This window comes from Caretta caretta, chromosome 7, assembly GCF_965140235.1.
Source record: "Caretta caretta isolate rCarCar2 chromosome 7, rCarCar1.hap1, whole genome shotgun sequence".
In the NCBI taxonomy this organism is placed as follows: Eukaryota; Metazoa; Chordata; order Testudines; family Cheloniidae; genus Caretta; species Caretta caretta.
Window position 1 is genome coordinate 107810165 of NC_134212.1, and position 14440 is coordinate 107824604.

At 43.1% G+C, this 14440-nt stretch overlaps 1 protein-coding gene across 8 annotated transcripts in view; it reads left to right on the top strand.

Moving 5' to 3' along the window:
• Positions 1 to 4121: 4121 nt before the first annotated feature.
• The window catches only part of FGFR2 (fibroblast growth factor receptor 2), a 123328-nt gene continuing 113009 nt past the window's right edge, over positions 4122 to 14440 (top strand). For all 8 annotated transcript variants that reach the window (XM_075131047.1, XM_075131048.1, XM_075131045.1 and 5 more), the window contains exon 1: positions 4122 to 4149. In XM_075131047.1, the coding sequence (XP_074987148.1) occupies positions 4137 to 4149 (13 nt within the window). In that variant the 5' untranslated portion in view covers positions 4122 to 4136. The remainder of the gene's footprint in view (positions 4150 to 14440) is intronic.

Sequence of the window (14440 nt, forward strand, 5' to 3'; positions counted from 1 at the left end):
CAATGTGGTAGGCATGTCGGGTAAATGACATGTCTGGTTTCCACCTTACGGCTCTGAACCTCCGACGAGACTGCTCGGGTGTTATCCCCATTCTGACTCTCGCCTTGGATTTAAACAGTTCATACTTGTTCATGTGTTCTTTAGGCATTTCAGCTGCCACCTCAGCTAAGGGTCCACTGAGCTGCGGCCTCAGCTCTACCATGTATTGGTCAGTAGAGATGTTGTACCCAAGGCAGGCCCTTTCGAAGTTTTCTAAGAAGGCCTCAGTATCATCACCTGCCTTGTAGGTGGGGAACTTTCTGGGATGGGAAGTGGTACCTGGAGAAGGATTGCTAGGGTTTGTTGGTATATTCTGCTGGGCATTTATCCTCTCCACCTCCTCCACATGCTTCCTCTCTTTTTCCTTCTCCTCCTCCACATGCTTCCTCTCTTTTTCCTTCTCCTCCTCCACATGCTTCCTCTCTTTTTCCTTCTCCTCCTCCACATGCTTCCTTGCCTCCATTTCCCTCTTGTGGGCAGCCTCCTGTACCTCCTTCTCCAGCCGCATGAGTTCTATCTGTCTTTCATGTTCCCTTTGTCTTTCCTCAGCCTGAAATTTGGCTAATTCCAGCTGTAGTTGAGCTGAGGATTTGGTCATTCTAACCTCTCTGTTTTTAACTAACTTTACACCTGAGGTTTAGAAATAAACAAACAAAACTTGGCTGTAAAATTTTGCTGTGCTGCAATAGAATACCTATTCTCTGATAGTGATTGTCAGCCTACAGAAAAAGACAATTCCCTTGTCTCTGCTCTGGGCCCAAATTAAAGCAAAAAACCTCCAACTACTTGGAAACCTGCTTACCCAGCCCAAAGAAAAAGCAAATGGGTAGAACACACACCCCCTATTTACTTTTAGGAAGAAAAGAAAAAAAAAAACCTCTGGGATGGAAGACTGTGAATTTCCCTGCAGGAGTTAAGTACCCTGCCTCCAGGCAAAAAAACCTGCAATTCACAAGATAATCCCCTTTTGTCTCTGCTTGGCCACAAAGCAGAGAGAAACCAAGCTGCTTTCAGTTTCAAAGCTGCTTTCTGGACTTTCTTTCCAAAGAAAAAAAAATTTCCTTTTTAAAATCTGTATTTCTAGTTCAAAAAATCTCAACTGGATCTCAGATGATTTCAGGTTAATCCCACCACTGTGCCACCATGTCAAGGTTCCTCCCCCACTCTGAACTCTAGGGTACAGATGTGGGGACCTGCATGAAAAAACCCCCTAAGCTTATCTTTACCAGCTTAGGTCAAAACTTCCCCAAGGTACAAAATATTACACCCGTTATCCTTGGAATGGCCGCTACCACCACCAAACTAATACTGGTTACTGGGGAAGAGCTGTTTGGACGCGTCTTTCCCCCCAAAATACTTCCCAAAACCTTGCACCCCACTTCCTGGACAAGGTTTGGTAAAAAGCCTCACCAATTTGCCTAGGTGACTACAGACCCCGACCCTTGGATCTTAAGAACAATGAACAATCCTCCCAACACTTGCACCCCCCCTTTCCTGGGAAATGTTGGATAAAAAGCCTCACCAATTTGCATAGGTGACCACAGACCCAAACCCTTGGATCTGAGAACAATGAAAAAACATTCAGTTTTTACAAGAAGACTTTTAATAAAAAATAGAAGTAAATAGAAATAAAGAAATCCCCCCTGTAAAATCAGGATGGTAGATATCTTACAGGGTAATTAGATTCAAAAACATAGAGAACCCCTCTAGGCAAAACCTTAAGTTACAAAAAAGATGCACAGACAGAAATAGTTATTCTATTCAGCACAATGCTTTTCTCAGCCATTTAAAGGAATCATAACCTAACACATACCTAGCTAGATTACTTACTAAAAGTTCTAAGACTCCATTCCTGTTCTGTCTCTGGCAAGAGCAGCACACAGACAGACTCAAACCCTTTGTTCCTCTCCCTCCTCCCAGGTTTTGAAAGTATCTTGTCTCCTCATTGGTCATTTTGGTCAGGTGCCAGCGAGGTTACCTTTAGCTTCTTAACCCTTTACAGGTGAGAGGAGCTTTCCCCTGGCCAGGAGGGATTTCAAAGGGGTTTACCCTTCCCTTTATATTTATGACAGGGGCCTGCCAGCGTCTGGGGCAGAGAGAGGGTGTGTTGGAACTCTCATGCACCATGGCAATCCTCGTCACCGGGGGTCCATTAAGGATTCTGAGCTGCTGGCAGAAGCTACAGCTGTCTGGCAGTGGCTCTAAGTGACCTATGGGCCAGGGCTTGTGTAGGAGAGAACCCAGCCCAATATCTGAAATGATGAATATGTGACTAGGATGTTATTCTGTAAGTTAGTGATTCGATGGCTCTATCTATTGCTCATTCATCAGTACTACTCAGACTCTTTCTATATGGCTGCCCATCCTCCTTTCTAGACTGATATGAGCTGCAAGGTGTTTAGGGCATAGAGCTGAGCAAACTAGATATTAGGCTGAATCTTAAGGCATGGCTGAATTGCAGAGAGATGTGGCAAAAGATGGCTGAAGCTAGCTCACCTTTGCCAACTTCTGGTCCTGCTACAGCTCTACCCGCATTCTGTGTTTAAAGTCGCCCTCAACCTTCTCTAACTTTACGCTGGCTGCAAACAGCCACAAGGGACTGAAAACTCAGCCAATGATTGGTGTGGCAGGGGATGTCTTGTCCACACCCTTTTCCCTTGCTGTGCTGACAGCAGGAGTGGAATTAGAGCTCCTTCAAGGGCTCCAGGCTGGAAGATCAAACTTGCATCTGGGTATTCAGGTAATGGGCACCCCATGTTAGGACAGATGTGGACAATTAGAGAGAGTCCAGAGGAGAGCAATAAACATGAGAAAATGTTTAATAAAAAACATTGGCATGTTTAGCCTTGAGAAAAGAAGACTGGCAGGGGACCGGATAAGAGTCCCCAGGTGTGTGAAGGGCTGTTATAAAGAGAAATCTGTTCAATTGATCCCCTAGCACTGAAGGTAGGACAAAAAATAATGGGCTTAATCTGCAGCAAAGGAGATTTGGGTAGGTAGCAGGAAAACCTTTTAACTAAGCACTGGAATAGCTTCCAAGGGAGGTGGTGGAATCTCCATCATTGGAGATTTTTAAGAACAGGTTGGACAGACCTGTCAGGAATGGTCTAGATCGGGGTGGGCAAACTTTTTGGCCCGAGGGTATGGAAATTGTATGGTAGGCCATGAATGCTCACAAAATTGGGGATTGGGGTGTGGGAGGGGGTGAGGGCTCCGGCTGGGGGTGCAGGCTCTGGGGTATGGCCAGAAATGAGGAGTTCAAGGTGCGTGAGTGGGCTCCGGGCTGGGGCAGGGGCCTGGGATTTGGGGGTGTGTGAGGGCTCCAGCTGGGGGTGCAGGCTCTGGGATGGGGCTGGGGATGAAGGGTTTGGGGTACAGAAGGGTGCTCCAGGCTGGGATCGAAGGATTCAGAGGGTGGGAGAGGGATCCAAGTTGGGGCACGGGAGGGGTGAGGGGTGCAGGCTTACTTCAAGCAGCTCCTGGAAGCAACACCATGTCCCCCCTCCGGCTCATACATGGATGCATGGCCCCATCCTCAGGTGCCGCCCCTGCAGCTCCCATTGGCCAGGAACTGCGGCCAGTGGGAGCTGGGGAGGTGGCGCTTGGGGCAATGGCAGCATGCGGAGTCCCCTGGCTTCCCCTATATGAAGGAGCCGGAGGGGGGACATGTCGCTGCTTCCGGGAGCCGTGTGGAGCCACTGCATGCGTGGAGCCGGGCAAGCCCCCGGTCCTGATACCCGACTGGAGTGCAGAGCGAGGCAAGCCTCAGACCCTGCTCCCCGGCGAAGTTCAAGGGCCCGATTAAAACATCTGAAGGGCTGGATGTGACTCCCGGGCCGTAGTTTGCCTACCTCTGGTCTAGATTTACTTGGTCCTGCCTCAGCCTAGACTAAATGACCTCTTGGTGTCCCTTTCAGCCCTACATTTCTGTGATCGTGATTCCTCTCTGGGGCAGATGAGTGGCCTTTACAATCAGAATTTGCTGGTGGGACAAAGCAGCTGCCCTCTGCCAGAGGATCTGGCCCATTGCATCTATGGTGTCACACCTGTGTATATGTTCAAGAACAAGGAGTTGAAACACACTTTTCCATAGGACAATGGAAGAAGTTGGTAAGCAGAGAACATTTATAAAGTGGCCGCAGTGTTGTATTAAAGTTTGAATTTTGAATATGACATTTAAGTGAACTGGTCTGACTTCAGAACACAAATAGCAAGATTTATCTGAATTTTTGAAGCACACCCAGTAAATTAGGGTTCTTAAGCACTCTCAATTATTTTCCTGTTGTTTAGCAACTATCAGTTTAAGTTTCCTAGTTGACTGGGGAATCCCAAAAGTATTCCTACTTTCTATAGCCACACAATTTTGATGGAATAAAAGGACTGAATGCTCCCATGCACAATCACTGTAAATTCCTGATTGCATTCCTTCACTTAAGGCCACACAGTTAAGTCTGCCTGGTATTTTTAAGGTACCTGCTGTCACTCTTCTCTCAGTGCCAAGAGAGGCTGGAAGTATTTGGGTCTTCGTGTAATACCTCATTCTTAGTGAATGCTGCCAGCAGTACTTTTTCTTGGTCCTGAACTTCAGACGGATGACCAATATTTTACTATTTATTTATTGGTTTACTGTCTGGAGAGAAATCAGACCATCCGGAATATGCATCCCAGGTAATTTGGGGATTCAATCTTCCATAAACAGAATTATGTTTAGAGTTGCTACTTCAAGAGAATTCCTGGCTTTGTTTTGCCTTTGCTTTTCTTTATTCCTTTTCCTGGGTTTTCTAAATGACTGAATCCTTCACCTAAGGGCTTAGAAATTTTGGCTTGTATGTCACTTTCAGTCTCCATTTCAGTACTATCTACTCATTTCCAATTTGCAAGTTTTAGTCTGTGTTCAATTTTCCTCAAGTGCAGGAAGCTTTGCAGAGCCCATCTGGTTCTCTCGAGATATTATTTATTATTTGTAATCCTGTAGCGCCTAATAGTCCTGGTCATGGACCAGTACCCCATTGTGCTAGGAGCTGTACAAATACAGAACAAAAAAAGAAGGTCTTGCCCTAAAGAGCTTACAATCTAACTACACCGAACCCTCGCTTGAACGCGCGTCTCTATAGTGCGAATTCGCATATAACGCGGTCATGGCCATGAATCGCAAATTTAATTACTTTAATTGGAATTAATTTTAATGTGGTCCCCGCTATAACGTGGTCCCCGTGTTAACATGGTACCACGCATGGATCCCAAATCCCGCGTTCTAGCAAGGGTCTGGTGTATAAGGTATTGCAGTTAATCTATAGCTGTTCCTTAAGAATGGCTTGTCTGCTTGGTTTTGAGTCAGAATTTTCCAAACAACTGAAGATAAATGCTAGGAATGGAGGTGCCAGACTGACCTTCCCTACAGCACTGATTCACTGCCAGGACTCTCTTTCATAAGTGTCCAATGAGGTTAAGAGTGAAGACATGGGGTGAAATCTTGGTCCTGTCGAAGTCAATTGCAAAACTCCTACTGACTTCAACAGAGCCAGGATTTCATCCACAGTATTTCAACAGTACAGAAATGTTACATGGCAGATAGTTTTTAATAAAGAGCAGAAGTGATGGGTCCTTGCCCTTCAAATGTGTTCAGTTTTTTAGTATTTTTTCCAGTATCTTTAGGGCATTTGGGGAGATGGCATAGGATTTCTTTCTATGTCTGGAAAATGCCTCGCCTTTGTGGGAACTATGAGAAATAGAAAATCATCTCTCTTCAGTTGCTGTTTGGGAAAAACCAACACAATGCAAACAGGATCAGACCCATAGTGAAATCAGTGGCAAAACTCCCTTTGACTTCACTTGGGGGCTGGACTGTGTCCTGTATCATCCTGGGAGACATTTGTCTTCTGTAAAAAAATGAATGACCTGAATGATGAATAGCATGAGTCTTTAAAACGCTTTGTGGTTCAAATGGGGCCTGCTCAAAAACCCACTAAAGTCAATGGAAAGCACATGTTCAGCTTTTTCTGAGTTTGTCTAAAATTGTGTATATATTTCATTTTTTAGCAATTTTTATACCAGTTCATTAATTAGTGGCCTTAGAATGCTTTTTCAGCCAAGGGCAATACTGGTGCTATAATTTAGCACCATCTCTCATGTATTCTGCTTTTTGTTACTAATATACTGAAAGCACATAGCAACTAGGAAAACTTTTATTCACATCCCACTAATGTCTCTGTATTTTCTTCCACAACACCCTCCCTGAACTAATTCATTAGGCGACTACCCCTCTTGGCCTTCAGTCTTATATACTCTGCTGCCATGTCGTCCACAATAAATAGCCAACAAATAATGAAAGCACTTCAGGGCAAGGACCGTCTTCCTGTGGCCTGTACAGAATCAAGCATAATAGAGCCCTGAGCCTGAAGAGGATATCTGAGTGTTACTGCTCTACAAAGAAAATAGTAATGGTGATGAATAACTTTACTGGTTCTTAGATCTGAGTTCCTGAAAGGATCAGTGCTTTACGGCTCATAGCAGAGGGAGAGAGAATTCTGTAACTGATCAAATATGTTGTGGATACGAAATGTAATTGAGGAAAAGGTGAATATTATAGAAACATTTGCCCCAAATGAAAGAGAATGGAGGGCCTGAGCATTGGATGTTGGAGAACAAAAGCCCTGTCTGTGAACGGTTCAGATCCAGCCCAAGGTCAGAAATGACTTTGCATTTGTTTCTACCTGATGGTCATTTGGTAGCTTATGTGAACTGACTTGTCTGACTTGTGAACTGACTCCAGTTCTCAGTAGGCAAGTGTCTAGTAAACAACAGTGAGCAGCTGAAAGGCTAAGAACGGACTGAACATGGAGGGTTAGCTACCCTCTTACAAGGAGAGGTGTCTCGGTCTGTGTTGAGAGAGGTTGGTATGGCAATGTGGAGAGGTTTGCTCTGCTGCGGTCCAAGTCGTATCAGATCTCCGGATAACAAGAAAGAAAAAACAACAGTTTCTAGGGGCTTTCAAAAAAGCAGCTTTCACAAGCACTAAACTCTCATGAAATTATAAGGAAACCCCTCCAAATCCCCCAGAAACATTGAGTAGCACTGACAAAATAAAAGGGATGATTAATACGCCCTTCATAATGCAACAGACATAAAAAATACAGCCTCCTGAGAAACTGATTGCTTACAATTTTGAAAAAAGAACTTGCTAGAAGCCACAATGTGCTTTGGAAGGAACAGGGATCATATTTCAGCCTTGGATTTTAGACACACATTGTGACACCCTGTGGCAGACATGCCAGGAACTTCATTCCATAAATCACATTTCTTGAAAAGGGAGGCCTCTGTGCTCAGTAGTAGCAGCAGCAGCATTTGTTTCTTCTTTTTCTTGGCTGCCTCACTTAGAAGTGATGTAAAGATTTAACCCTCGTCAGGAGAACCTGCAGAGACATAATGTAGTACGTGAGAGCTCCAATTTTTGCCTTGTTAAATGAATCTTAGTCCATATAAACATCTCCTGGGGAAAAAAAAAACAAAATAGACGCGGATAGTGCTGCAAAATGGGTGTGCTGTTTTCGTTTAGTTTTTTGGCAGCGTTTTTAGCAAGAATGTTTTTGTGACTCTCAAACCAGACCCATCATCTTGGATGGACAACAGTGGCAATAAAAACATCACACACACCTTTATTCTATATGCAGGTTTTGTTAGAAACATCTTACCAGATAAGGAGAAATAATGGACAAGAATATTTATTCATTTTCTCAGAAATGAGTGAGCTCTAAATCAGGATTCTGTCTTTATCTGCGCCCTTAAGTTCTTGGGTTCCTGGGTTTGTTTTTCACTGAATGCTCCTTTCCTCAAAGTGGTGCTTTTCCTTTTCTTTAACTGTGTTATAGAACTCTATGGAACTAGACACATTCTTTACCTGGCCTTTTCATCCTGAAGTGTCTGAAGTTTAGTAGGTTGTTTCCTCACAAGCTGAAAATGTTTCTGCATTCTTTGTGTTTATATTTAAACCATGTGAGCTGTGGCAACCAATGGAATACTCCTGTGTTTAAAGTTACACATGTGCTTAATTAAGTGCTGTGCTGGAAAAGGGGATATATGCCCAGTAACCTAATGTAGAGCACGGCCACATTACTGGTTCTTTTATGAAAGAGAATGACGGTCTCACCATAGGGTGGCATCTTGGATGGCAGTTACACTATAGTGTCAGCAGAAGAAAGTGCTTTCAGTCAGCTACTGAGAATTAAAAAAGCTCTTTGCCGTCATAAAGGAATATATGTTTTGGATCAAAGTTCATTTTGAATTACACTGTTCCAGTATTTTAAAGAAATCAAGCACGACTGCTGAAGACGTTGCTTATTAAATAAAGTGGAATCCTTTAAATATATCGTTCAAATTTATAGTGAAGAGAGAGATCGTATAAAGGGCTGGATTGGCAGTCTGACAATCAAAAGCCTCTGTTTATTTGTGGAACAGGTACAGCACAGGCAGCTGCAGGTTAAATTGCCTTGCACGTCTGCGGCAATGTGTTTCACCTGGGACTGGAGATCCATCATATAGGAGAGTGCAGCAGTTCAGTTTCCATACCTAGTCATTCCCTGGCCTCTCCAGAGAAAGGATCATCAAGGGTGTCAATTTGTACCAATTTTGCTGTCCCATGATGTTGATATCTGTCCACTAGAAACTGCAATGAAACTGCAAACTTATTGAATGATGTAGGCATGACCTGGAATGTAACATTGTTTGACTATTGACCTGGACTGGATTCAAAGGGGCATGTCTATGCAGTAGCTGGGAGGTGTAATTCCCTGTGTGGGTACGACATACACGTGCTAGCTCGGCTTGAGAGAGCACCTAAAAATAGTGATACACAGTGCTGTTGAGATTTCGGGCAGCTCTATGGCCCATAGGGTAGCCCTGTGAGGCTGCTAAAGTATGCCAGAGGCCTCTTCTCCCCCTGGAGAAGCCCACAAACAGGAGGGCATAAAGATGGCTCAAAGCCACTTGTACCCCTCACCCCAGGTGCTGTGACTTCTGTGCTGCACCACTTAGAGGTACAACACATAATCTCACCTAGTATCTCTACCAATCCCTGCAGCCATTTGGTCTCTTGAATTCTGTCTCATTTCCCCCACAAATGGCTGTCTTTACTCTCTGTGACACCAGGGCAAGAAATCCATCTTTTTTAACATTTAAAGTAACATCGACCAGAAAATGTGGAAATCTTAACGTTGTAGCTGCCTTAGGCAGGCCCAAAACATGTTTGTGTTATACTGTTTGATAACAAAGAGCAGAGCATAAAAATGAAAGGCAGCTTCCAGGCAACAGATGTGCTTACAATCTTGTCCTCCTTTCCTTTGTTTAAAACACAAGTATGCAGGTACTAAGACCCTGGCCACACTGGGGCTAATTCCCAGTTCCAGCAATCAGTAGCCTGCCATCATTTTAGTGTAATTGGTATATACCACTAATACAGACAAGGAAAGATGCAATTTGTGCTTATGATGGCTTCAAAAAGAAATTAGCTCTGTGTGTACAAATCACATCTTTCCTTGTCTGCATTAGGATTTTGCACAGTACATCTACATGGATGGCTAGAATTGAAGCAAATGCCTTGTTGTAGTAGAGACTTAACTCTCCAAATTCACTACCTCTTTCTGCAGAGAAACCCAGAGGTCCGGCCCTTCCAAAAGCCATCCCAATAATATTTTGCACTTCTCACCATTCACCCAAAAATGAGAGCTTTTCATATGTTAATGACTGAATGAACTTTGTTGTAAATTTGATTGCTATGGCATACAAAAGGAAAGAAATGAAAAGGGTTGTTTTGCTGAGCATTACTTGGTGGTGTGCAGTCTTAAGGCACTCAGTGAGTTAACTTTGCATTGTGATATCATTTCTGAGCTACAAGTCTGCCTCTTTTTGAAAACCACCCACACAAAAAGGGAGAACAGTCAAGCAGCAACATGTATAGGACACCTAGACACACCTATTGAAGCAAGGCATTTCCTGATCTAGTGTTTTGCATTCATTTAGCCTTTGCCTACTCAATGGAAAAAAGCAAACAGGTATTGTATAGTTTATTTTCAAATTTTATTTGTCAAACACCAGAGACACTCTGTGAATTGCAATGCATGGACAGTCATGGAAAGAGCATCTTTGCAGCACATTTTCCTGCAGGTTCATAACTGCGTACAATACATCATTCCGCACGCTGGTGAAAACAGCTGTTTGCATGTATAGAATCATAGAATCATAGAATATCAGGGTTGGAAGGGACCTCAGGAGGTCATCTAGTCCAACCCCCTGCTCAAAGCAGGACCAATCCCCAATTAAATCACCCCAGCCAGGGCTTTGTCAAGCCTGACCTTAAAAACTTCTAAGGAAGGCGATTCTACCACCTCCCTAGGTAACGCATTCCAGTGTTTCACCACCCTCTGAGTGAAAAAGTTTTTCCTAATATCCAACCTAAACCTCCCCCACTGCAACTTGAGACCATTACTCCTTGTCCTGTCCTCTTCTACCACTGAGAATAGTCTGGAACCACCTCTCAGGTAGTTGAAAGCAGCTATCAAATCCCCCCTCATTCTTCTCTTCTGCAGACTAAACAATCCCAGTTCCCTCAGCCTCTCCTCATAAGTCATGTATTCCAGACCCCTAATCATTTTTGTTGCCCTTCGCTGGACTCTCTCCAATTTATCCACATCCTTCTTGTAGTGTGGGGCCCAAAACTGGACACAGTACTCCAGATGAGGCCTCACCAATGTCGAATAGAGGGGAACGATCACGTCCCTCGATCTGCTCGCTATGCTATGCTGAGCCTCTTGCAGCATTTGTGTTTTGCCTAAGTGTTTTGATTTGATGTTTTTTCATTTATACTATGCTTTGTAGTATTTGCTGAACAGTGGAAGATGCAAGGAAGATGTGGGTTTGTTAGTGCTGTGGCAGTGGTTTTCAATGCAAGTTCTGGATGGAAGGATCTTTAACAAAGGCTGGTTTGAGCACAGTACTGGGAGCCAGGAACCACCGAGTTCTAATTCTGACACTGTCACCAATTTGCTGCATGGCCTCAGAAAAGTCACAACCCCAGTGTCCGTTTCCTGCTCTGTCAAATAGGAATAAGGGCTGGTCTATGCTGGAATCTTACGTCGCCATAGCTATGTCTCTTAGGAGTGGAAAAACCCAACCTAACCTCCAGTGTAGACAGTGCTAGGTCAATGGAAGAATTTTTCTGTTGACCTGGCTACCATCTCACGGGAGGAGTTCTCCCATTGCTGCTGTTAATCTGCCTCTCCATGGCTGTAGTGCGCGTCTACACTGAAGTGTTGAAGCAGCACAGCAGCAGCTCTGCCACTTACAGCAGTTTAAGGGTAGACATACTAAGACCAGCCTACCTCACAAGGATGTTGGATGATGTAACGGAAGAAGAAAAGTACTTCAGAAGTGCTAAGTATTATAGCTATATATCTGTAGAGGGTGAGCAATGAGTATTTTGGAAAGCAATGACTGACTGGGACGTAGAGTCGTGGTAGATAACCAGCTGAATAGGAGCTGCAATTGTGATGTGGTAAGAGAGCTAATGCAGTTCTTGGGTGTATAAGCAGGGGAATATCAATCAGAAGTAGAGAGGAGATATTTCTCCTTTATATAGTCTTAGTGAGACCACTACTAGAATACTGTGTCCAACTCTGGTGTCCACATTTTAAAAGAGTATTGAGAAATTGGAAAGGATTCATAAAAGAGCTACAAGGATGATTTGGAGTCTGCAAGCCTACCTTACAATGAGAACTAAAGAAGCTCAGTATGTTTAACTTATCTGAGACAAAGTTGATTTGATCATGGTCTATGAGTCTACACAGGGAAGAGATTTCTGATTGTAATGGGATCTTTAATCAAACAAACTAAGGCATAACAAGATCCAAAGGCCAAGTACACACCAGACATGCCAAACCCGTGAAAAAGACGCAGAAATTGGGCTTGTTTTTGGCTTAATTGGCTTGTGAGTTGCTTGTTGGCTAGTTTTTGGCTTGTTGCTTGTTTGGCTTGTAGCTTGTTGCTGCTTTTTTTTTTTTTTAATCAGCTCCCGGCAAGCAGGGGCAAGGGCAGGAGAGAGTCGGGGTGCACAGCGGGCCCACCACAGTCCCAGACTGCACTCTGGCGGGATCTAGTCACACAGAGTGTTGGAGTTCTTAGGGATTGGCTTGTTTTGGCCTTGTTTTGAAATGGGATTAGCTTGATTTTTGGCTAATTGTGAAAGTTGGGGTGCTTATATACTGCATGAAAGTTGGCAACTGTGGTACAGACTAAAAATAAGGTGCACATTTTAAACAGTAAGGGTAATTAACCAGTGAGACAATTTTCCTAGCCATGTTATGGATTCTCCATCACTTGAAGAGTTTAAATTGAGACTAGATGTCTTTCTAAAAGATCTCTCCTAGCTCACCCAGAAGTTATGGGCTGACTAAAGTAGTTAATGTGAAAATCTATGGCTCGGGTTATGCTGGAGGACGCATTAGATGATTAAAATGGCCCTTCTGACTTCAACGGTTTAGATAATGGCATAGAGAGTACACTTATAAAGTTTGTGGATGATACCAAGCTGGGAGGGATTGCGAGTGCTTTGGAGGATAAGATGAAAATTCAAAATGATCTGGATAAACTGGAGAAATGGTCTGAAGTAAATAGGATGAAATTCAATAAGGACAAATGCGAAGTACTACACTTAGGGAAGGAACAATCAGTTGCACCCATACAAAATGGGAAATGACTGCCTAGGAAGGAGTACTGCAGAAAGGGAACTGGGGGTCATAGTGGATCACAAGCTAAATATGAGTGAACAGCGTAACACTGTTGCAAAAAAAGCAAATATCATTCTGGGATGTATTAGAAGGAGTATTGTAAGCAAGACATGAGAAGTTTTTCTTCTGCTCTACTCTGCACTGATTAGGTCTCAGCTGGAGTATTGTGTCCAGTTCTTGGTGCCACATTTCAGGAAAGATATGGATAAATTGGAGAGGGTCCAGAGAAGAGCAACAAAAATGATAAAAGGTTTAGAAAACATGACCTATGAGGGAAGATTGAAAAAATTGGGTTTGTTTAGTCTGGAGAAGAGAAGACTGAGAGGAGACATAATAACAGTACATAAAAGGTTGTTACAAGGAGGAGGGAGAAAAATTGTTCTCCTTAACCTCTGAGGATAGGACAAGAAGCAATGGACTTAAATTGTAGGAAGGGCAGTTTAGGTTATATATTGGGAAAAACTTCCTAACTGTCAGGGTGGTTAAGAATTGCAATAAATTACCTAGGGAGGTTGTGGAATCTCCATCGCTGGAGATTTTTAAGAGCAGGTTGGACAAACACCTGTCAGGGATGGTCTAGATAATACTTAGTCCTGCCTTGAGTGCAGGTCCCTTCTAGTCCTATGAAAACCTATGAAATAGTATGTTTTAGATATTATACTGAAATACCATCTACCATAGTGGTTTGATTTTTATTTATTTATTTATTTATTTACTTATTGTTTGGTTTAATTAAATCCCCCTACATGTAGTAAATGTGTAAATCAGTGTTTAGGGTGAAAAATAAAATAAACTTTCCAAATTGTTGTCTCTGATGATCTTCCTTCCCTACCCATTTCCCGCAACAAACTTGCTGTGAAATTAAATTGTGTCAATTTAGAAGGCATTAAATACAAGTTTTTCCAGAGTTTTTTTGCAATCCTTTGGTTTCATCTTTTACATGTCAGGTTGGGTGTCTTTATGGTATCATGCCAGGTGGTAGTTTGCCAGGGAATACCATAGATGAAATTGTATAGTGCAATATATTCCAGAACTTCATTCCACTTACTTTCTGCTCACTTAAAATAGTATTTGCAGTTACGGAAGGTGGAGTTTTATTGTGAAAATGACAAAAATTGTCCATGTGTTTAAGTATTTGACGAAAGCAAAATGATTTAATGATCGCTACTGCAGGTTCTTTAGGGGACAAGTGTTTTATTTCCACAACTGTCTATGTAGTGCCGTGTCATATACAATTCTTTTTAAGGCTAGATCTTGGCCTCCACCATGGCTGCTATAATGTATGCTTCACTGGCCCCTACAGATTTCCCTTAGCATGGGGGAATTCCGCAGGTGGCTCAGGAGCTCCTCCACCGCTTACCGCCCCATTCTCTGGTAATCACTAGCTACCAGAATGGCCTACTGGAGGTGCAAACAGCTTAAAGATGGGTTAGGGTAGCTCTGAGCAGGATTGAAAATGTCTAAAAGCATCATTCTATAGATTGTTGACTGAAAATCGTGACTCACTCTTTGGCATTATAGAAATCTAGCTATTATATTAACTTTTGATATAATCACTCTTACTTCTGTTGGTTTTCCTCTTCTAGTGGTGATTGCCACCTTAATGAGCCTTGGTCTATATTTTT